Raw genomic sequence first — 8,497 nt, 5'->3', positions numbered from 1 at the left:
CCCCTCTCTCTGTGTGTGAGTGTGTGTCCCCGTCACTCTGTGTGTGTATCTCGCCGTCACTCTATGTGTGAGTGCGCGTCCCCATCGGTGGGTGTGCGTGTCCCCGTCACTCTGTGTGTGAGTGCGTGTGTCCCCGTCACCCTGTGTGAGTGCATGTGTGTCCCCGTCACCGTGTGTGTGAGAGTGCGTGTGTCCCCGTCACCGTGTGTGTGAGTGCATGTGTCCCCGTCACTCTGTGTGTGTGTGTGGCTGTCACATGTGAGTGCGTGTCCCCATCACCGTGTGAGTGTCTGTGTCCCTGTCACCCTGTGTGTGAGTGCGTGTGTCCCCATCACCGTGTGTAAGTGCGTGTGTCCCCGTCACTCTGTGTGTGTGTGGGGCTGTCACGTGTGTGTGAGTGCATGTGTGTCCCCGTCACCCTGTGAGTGCGTGTCCATCACCCTGTGTGTGAGTGCGTGTGTCCCCGTCACCCTGTGTGTGTGGCTGTCACGTGTGTGTGAGTGCATGTGTCGCCATCACTCTGTGTGTGAGTGCGTGTGTCCCTGTCACCCTGTGTGTGAGTGCATGTGTCCCCATCACTCTGTGTGTGTGTGTGGCTGTCACGTGTGAGTGCGTGTCCCCATCACTGTGTGTGTCCCCGTCACCCTGTGTGTGAGTGCGTGTCCCCATCGCTGTGTGTATGAGTGCGTGTGTCCCCTTCACTGTGTCTGTGAGTGCCTGTGTCCGTCACTGTGTGAAAGAGAGAGAGAGCGCGAGAGCACACGTGCGTGTGTGTGTTCATCATTGTGTGTGAGTGCATGTGTGTCCGTCACTCTCTGGGTGACTGTGTGCGTCCCTCATTTGGTGAGTGCGTATGTCCGTCAGTCTGTGTGTGTCTACTTGTCCACGTGTCTCTGTTTTCTCTGCTGAGCTCAGCCCTGCAGTTATTTCACTCTGTGCAGGTCCAGTTTGACTCCAGACCTCCCCCTGGACTGTACAGTCCCAGGTAAGGCTCTGAGCAGCATTTCGGCGCTGCTGTCCCTGCTCCCTGAGGCACGTGCAGCTCACCCGGGACGCCCGGTGCCAGCAAACACACAGCAACAGTTTCTGCATCTGGAGAAGATGTGCACTCTCCTTCACTGGCACCAGTTCCTCAGTCCTGTAGCATCTGTTTTTTGCTGAGCAAGGAGTTACAAATACCTGGTTCTTGAATGCAGCTTCCTGACTCTTCTGCGAGAGTTTGGGCCCTTCATTTCCTACCTTGTTGCTGCTCTAGTGCTCCATTTTGCTGTTCAAAAGTCTCTTACAGTCTGTTTAACCACGTTTAGTTTTCATTCCTCACCTCTCTGCTCCCTGTTTTTCTTGACAGCAGTGTCCTCTCTGAGCAGTGCTGGGAGCTCACATAGACTTGGGGAGCAGCCTGGCAGGAGTCACACGCATGTGCGCACACACACACACAGTCTCGTGGGGTTTTTTTGGGTTGTTTTGTTGTTTGGTTTTTTTTTTTCCTTCCACCTAGGGAAAAAAACCCCCAAACCAAAAAACACCCCACCACCAACTTAAGGCACCTTTTAGAAGCCTGCTGTTATTTGAAATGTCTTTCTATCTGTCCTTCTGTTCAGCTGGAATTCCTGTCCTGCCCTTCCCTGGGTGGGAGCTATTGAGTTATTTTTGGGTGACTGACACCGCCACCAGCTGTCTTTGTCTGATCTCAATGTTCTCCAGACACACGAGTGGTGCCTGTGCCAGCAGCCGGGACTCCTTCAGCTCCCTCTTGGTGCCCAACGTCTCCGAGGCGGGTGCTGGCCCCCGCAGCAGCAGGTATGCTTAGCCTTGTCCACCCTCTAGCCAAGGAGCTCCAAGCAGGTGCCTGGGAAACAGGGAAACCCTCGTGCAAGGTGTTTCACCCTGTAAAGATGACTTTGTGAATGGCTCCAAGGTGGCAGGACTGAATCAGGTGCAAGTGACCATAAAATACAGCAATTCCAGAGTAAGAAAAACAAGGTACAACTATCACCCATCAGCAGGCTGCAATGAATGCAGAGTGGGCTGAGCAAGGTGTGACATGCATTGCTGCGGGGTTGGTGTAGAAGGATGCACACAACATTTTTGATTATCTAAAAAATAAATGAGCAGTTACCTGCAGTCATCTCCTCCTGTACTTATAACGTACTTGTCATCGTGAGAAAAACGTATGTTGGTGACATGCGCAGAGTGCCCAAAATACCGCTTGTGTTTGGCCTGGTAGAAAATGAACACAAGTTCAGGAATTGGTACAGTAGTGTGGTGTTACAGAGTGACAAAGTGGCCTTCTGGGCGTAGACAAAGCCACATCCCCAGCAGTACTGGCATCTTCGAGCCCACAGAGATCCCAACCCAGAACCTGATTCCGTGTGTCGTGTCCTCCCTGGTGACAGCGGCTACCCTGTCACCTACGAGCTGCTCTCCTAGGGACAGCCATTCTGTGCCCAACTGCCTCCCAGGCTCCTGCAGCCAGCACGGGCTGGGAGCTGCTTGGAGATGACCTGCTGGACAGCGCCATTTGGGTGCCTTAAAGTATATGCTAAGGAGTTTGAATATGGGGAAAAACAAGCTGCTTAGATTTAAAAAACAAAATAAAAATCCACTTACAAATTTTTCTGTGCATGGGAAATCAAACAGTTTCACCAGACCAAAGTCATCTCCTGTGACTATATTTAGGCCAGCGTGGGTCACACACGCACAATTGACATCTGCTTTATCTGCGTTTCGCGGCCAAATTCCAATGACTTCGTCTCCAAGAATGCTGTTCCAAAACAGAGTTAAAAAAAGAGCATTAGACCGTAAGACTTACTTGCTACTGCTCTCTTCCACAGCATGGGGAGGCAACGCAGGCCAGTGATAAAAAATTGCCGCCTTTAACATAAAGTATTCTCCCTCTAAATCATTGCACCGAATGTGATCTCATAATGGAGAGCATCACAATAATGCTTTTTTTTTTTTTTTGCGTGACTTTTAAACCATCTCCATCCATAAATCCTGAGGTTTATCTCCTGTGAAACCACTTGCATCATTTTATACAAGCAGCTATGGTCTCCTCCTTTCTTTATGAACATGGATGTACCCTCCCACGGTGATTTTTAACAGCAATGATGTTCTCTTCTCTTAAGCTGTAAATTCTTGAATGAGGGAATGCTTGTTTGGATGTAGAGTATTTCTTAAAATAGCTGTTCTTCCCTTAGTTTAAGTGCCTTTAGAATGGTTCCTATTTACCCACGTAACTGGCAGATGCATCTGCCCCACTCCCACAATCTGTCAAGAGTCCTTAGAAATAAGTCACTTGGGGCAGATTTTTATGCTTGCTTGACAGCAGAGCAGTAAGAGTGGGAGGATTCTCACTTACCTTCTCCTGAAACCCTGCCTGTATCGTCACCCACTGTTTACTGTCAGATCTGCTCTGGGCCTGTGCCACTTCCTACAATAAGAGCACAGCCACAGTTTTGTAACCGTGCTGGGAGGGTCCTGCATAAATCCAGGTCAGTAAATACATTCTAATGGTACCCACACTTTCTTTCTTGATACAACCAGCTCGCGTTTCCATGCCTCCTATGCTGCTTGTGTTTGCTGATGTGGGATAAGGCAGCGCCTATGCCCGCGTGCCAGTAGAAAGGTGGTACAGAGCCACGTGAGGGGGAAGCCCGAGATGAACAGCAACAAGCCACTGTGGATATATGACAGACAGCCCTCGGTATTACTACAGTAATAATTCCTACAGACACCAACCAGCTACAAAAGTGTGTAAAAAAAGTAAGTGTGTAAGACAGCTTTGGGGAAGGGGAGTGTGTATGCTTTCTCTCGCAGGTTTGACAAACCCTGGGGACATTTCAAGCATTTGGTTTACACAATCTGATATTGTGATCTGATCTTAGTTCTGTCTTACACCTGTCCCCGATCAGGCAGAACTTTGCTCTTTAGTGTTTTACCTTGTCCACGTGGCCCATGTGATCTTTTCTATCAAGGCAGGATCTGTTATTTGCTTTCCTAGTGGTACCTCGTGAACCTGACGCTTATAGACACCCGTTGATACCTGAAAGTAGGAAAGGAAAAAGCTGGCAACTTTCCCATCATTTTCGTCATAAGATCTCCAGCAGCAATATTTTCAACAGGGTTTATCAGGAAATCAACATCTATGATAGTATTTCTGATTTTTCCTAATTAGCCATAATTCATTACATGCTATATGAAGGACGACAACTGAATGAGGTGTGCGTATGCATATGCATAGCTGATAGATTGCCTTTCAGTTATAGACTCTCTGGTTTATGTCAACCCAATTTTACTAACTAAGAAAAATTTCAGAAGGAAACCTCATATTAATTCATCTGTCATATGCATCCCATCCTAGGGAAAGCAGGGAGGAGAACTGTTTCTCTATTGAGTCAATCCGAGTTATCCAGTCTACCTTGGAAGATTTAGGGACACCCTGAAATTCAGAGTAACTTTGGAAAGCCTCCCTCACCCTTACCTCCATCTTGTTATTAGTCTGTTAACATAATAAGTCACAATAGATACAAACAAACATGGGTTTACCTGACACATACCTGAATGTACCTGCTGTCTGCAGAAAAATCCATCTGTATGACAAAACTTGCAATGTCTTTGCAGTAGCCGATTCGGTTTAGGGTTGTACCTTGAGTGAGATCATAAAAATCTACAGTATGTTCTTGTGAACCCACAGCCAAAAACCTGTTATCTGGGCTGATCCTAGACAGTAAAACATGGAATGGGGATATAATTTACTGTTTATGAGTAAGATTCGCTTTTGCTTCTCATGTTAACACAAGCAAACAAATTTCTTATACTGAAAAATGAGAAAAACCTTCTATCAACAGAAAGATTTAATCCAAACCAAACCTTGATGCTTAGTAGATGAGAAGACTAAGGATATCGTATGTGGTTAACTGATGTTAATATTGCACTTGCATAGAGCACAGAGCACAATGTGCAGAGTAACACTAGTCCTCTGTGAGAAAGCAACAGGAACAACAATTTTAAAATGTACTATAATAGCAGTTCTCATAATCACAACTCCAGAGCGTACAAATTACTAGCTCTGTTTAAGGGGATATAAACTGAATTAATCACAGGGAAAAAAAAAAAGAGTGTGTATGTACGACATTTAAGCTTTAGGTATATGTAAATATAAGCTTTGGGTATAGGTAAAGCCATCAGCCAGCCAGTAAATGCATTTCATGGTTTCAAGCAGGTTTCAACAAATACAGAGATACAAAAAATCTGGAAATCAACTTGGAACTTGATGGACTTTTTCTTGAGTAAGGGCTGTGCATTCAGAGAGTTTCACCTGAAATCTCTGACATACCTGATATCCTGAATTGCAGACTTCCTGTCTCGCTTTTTACCCCAAACTTTAAGGCTGTTTACAAGTAAAATAACAAATTCTCCATTCTTCATGCCAATTGCAACCATTTCACCATCAGGACTATAGGTGGCACATCTTGCTGGATGACCCAGATTCACTTTGTTCAGCAGCTTCTGTGTTAACAAAAGCAATAGACTCAGACCTCCCCTGGAGAAAAGCTTCCAAACACAAAGTATTAAACCCAAATTGTCTTCAGTTTCCTCTAAATATAAACCTGAAATTTCACATCAAAAAATCACATCCCACCAGGCATATGTCGCAAAACAGACTTCAAAATATACATGTAATTCAAATGGGAGTTTCATGTTTGCATCTATCTTGTTGCAGGGTGACTTCTTCAAGTTATACACCAGAAAGAATACTATTTAGCAGAACAGGCTGAAAGAAATAAACTTCCTATTTTGTTTGAAAGGTGATTTTTGATAGCTTCTGCAACTGCTGATCAGGGTAGGTTTCTTCTAGTTGATTTGCCACATGAAAACATACTAGAATGGTCTTGCATTTTCACTTACCTGATTGTGTTTCTAATATACTCATTTTCGGTATTAAAAATTATCCCTGTTAGCTCAGGTAACTGCCTTTTGAGAAGTTTTATATAGGCTAGCATAAGCAGAAACCTTTTTGTTATTTTAAAAAATGTTTTACTTATTATTTTTAAAAATAGTTGTTGTTATGCAATTTGACTTGTAAAAAAGTCCTGAACTACACATGATGCAACATGCTCAGTTCTGAAGAAAGGCTCTAAAAAGGAGGGAGCCGTGCCTGGCAGTAAGGCAGGCTTATCGCCAGGGTCTGCATATTAGTCAGTGACAGGACAATCCGTGTCACCCAGTCTGTCAGGATGGAATTAAAATGCTTCCTTAATCCATGCCAGATCAAAATAAGCCACACACAACCAAAGGCAGCCCACCAGCAGGAGTGCTTTTAAATAACTACATTTCTCTGCAAATTGCTTGCTTTTGGAAGAGCAGCATGGTATCTCACCAAGGACTTACCTTTTCACATCACCGCATAGCAGGAAAAAAAAAGAATGGTACCAAACCAGAAGAGGAACGCTGCTGTCTTTACACGGCTGCTCAAAGGCGCGTATATATCTGGCACATCATACGTGGAAAAATGCATTGCTGTATAAAATAATCATTTTTAATCATACACTTTTCAATTTAGTGACACTCACTTTGTCAGACAGATCCCAGATTCTTGCTGTTCCATCATTACTTGCAGAGATAAATATGTCTTTTGAGGGATGAGTTGCTAAGCCCCAGATTTCCCCTTCCATGTGACAGTCAATCAACAAGTTTGAAGCAGCATTTTTTTCTCCTACTTCAAGGATTTCTCCATCTTTTGTTCCCACTAAAATTTTTCCCTGTTTGTATCCGAAAAAAAGAATGAGAGATGGGTTGTCAGTATAACAGACAGAATATATAGATAGCAATAAAGTACTAATGTGTTGCAGAACTATCTGTGATATCCCATCCTGACCTATACTGCTTGTTCACACAGCACCTTAAAAACAGGAGTGAAACACTGACAATTGCACATCTGAAGATCTGATATCATGTTCTGGTGTTACTGCTGAGTGACCACAGTGGATTTACATCTTATCATTAAGGATTTTAATTCAGATCAAAGTATTTACATACAAGTTGTCAAAGCATGATTCTTATACCTCTGAGGTAACAAAATCTAATATTTCGGCAGCAATAAAAAAATTAAAACAGGGTTTTAGGCTCAGACTGTTTAAGAGCACTTCGCATCTACTCTAGCCATATGGGCATCATCTAAATTGCAAGAGCTTTCTTGGCAAATACTTGGAAAAAGCATAAATAGATACAGTTTGGAATTGGTTAATGGCTAGTTGAATAGAAATATAAAACAACATTCCTCTGTGGTGGTGTTATCAAGGAGCAAGTCAAATTCCTGAGACTTGATATATAAAGTTAAATAGAGACCATTTCACGAAGGGTGAGGTTGGACCCATCATATGTAATGCTCCTGCATCATCACACACTCCTTTCACAACATTTACACGTACAATCTAAACATGTGCGAGAGTGATTTTAGCATCTCGAATTTCTCCAATATTTCAGTTGTTTTCCACTTTACCAGAACTTAAAGTCAATCAGTAATTCTCAGTGGCAATTTGTGACTTGGGGGGAAAAACCCAAACAAACCAAAACTAGGATCCATTCTGCCTAACGGAAACACCTAAGCTGTTCCTACATTGCACGGGAAGCAAACCTTGTAAAGTAGGTACTTAAATTCCTTTTGTCATTTGAAAAGAAAGGTGCTACCTTACACGGCACTGTCCTTCAGAGGCCTTTCCCTCTCCTTGGCGACTAGAGGCAAGGCAGGCACTATGCATCAGGAATGCGATCCTTGGGCAGTGTAAAGCCCATCAGTGAGGTCAGGAAGACAAGTAAGGAGATGTTGCTAGGTAGGCAGACAAAGCTGCTCCCATAACATTACAAAAGCCTTCTCCCATGCGTCTCCCATCCAACCTCCACCAAGAACAACTTGCAGTGATGCATGCCAAAGCGTAACATCTGCCGCATCAGCTCACTTACTTTTCCTCTGCAGACGGAGCGCACACACTCGATGAGCTGGCCTGTCTCAAGCTGAAATGCTCGGCACCGTTTCATCTCCTGATCCCATAGCTTTACAGCTCCCCCTTCTTTAGTGCTGAAAAGAAGTGTGTTGTGTTACCTAGGTGTCTCCTTCTGCACAGGCTACAACAAATCCCAATACGTAAATCCCATCAGTATTTTCTTGATTCAATAACAAAACATACATTGAATCACCTTCTACTGTATTTAGGGACACCCTGCTATGGTACAATGGAAAGTAAATGATAAAAATTTAAATGCTATCACACTTCATGTTTTAAACAGTATCATGCCTAATTTGTAAAAACCAAAATTGTTCTCTTGTCACTTAATGTCAAATTTCTGTCACCAAGATAAGCTTGGCAAATATGTTACTTCTAGTAAACAAAGAACTTACTAATCACAGAGTCTCCACTGGGAGAGGTTGTCTGAAGTCTGACAGACTTAAAAAAATTAAGAAAAACCCACTTCTGCCAGGCTGGCAGGAGCTCAT

General features: G+C 43.9%; 1 protein-coding gene across 1 annotated transcript in view; it reads right to left on the bottom strand.

The window, feature by feature from the left end:
• EML6 (echinoderm microtubule associated protein like 6) overlaps nt 1-8,497 on the bottom strand; it is a gene marked incomplete at its 5' end in the record, with an annotated part of 43,451 nt that overhangs the window by 646 nt on the left and 34,308 nt on the right. The window contains 7 exons of the mRNA XM_010075164.1: nt 2,120-2,220; nt 2,611-2,764; nt 3,942-4,045; nt 4,560-4,722; nt 5,339-5,511; nt 6,576-6,764; nt 7,966-8,080. Of these exons, the coding sequence (XP_010073466.1) occupies nt 2,120-2,220; nt 2,611-2,764; nt 3,942-4,045; nt 4,560-4,722; nt 5,339-5,511; nt 6,576-6,764; nt 7,966-8,080 (999 nt within the window). The remainder of the gene's footprint in view (nt 1-2,119; nt 2,221-2,610; nt 2,765-3,941; nt 4,046-4,559; nt 4,723-5,338; nt 5,512-6,575; nt 6,765-7,965; nt 8,081-8,497) is intronic.

The sequence above is a fragment of the Pterocles gutturalis genome, unplaced genomic scaffold (assembly GCF_000699245.1).
Source record: "Pterocles gutturalis isolate BGI_N339 unplaced genomic scaffold, ASM69924v1 scaffold11172, whole genome shotgun sequence".
NCBI lineage: Eukaryota > Metazoa > Chordata > Aves > Pterocliformes > Pteroclidae > Pterocles > Pterocles gutturalis.
The sequence above is the reverse complement of the archived record's forward strand: the minus strand, read 5'-3'. Positions and strand labels throughout refer to the sequence as shown.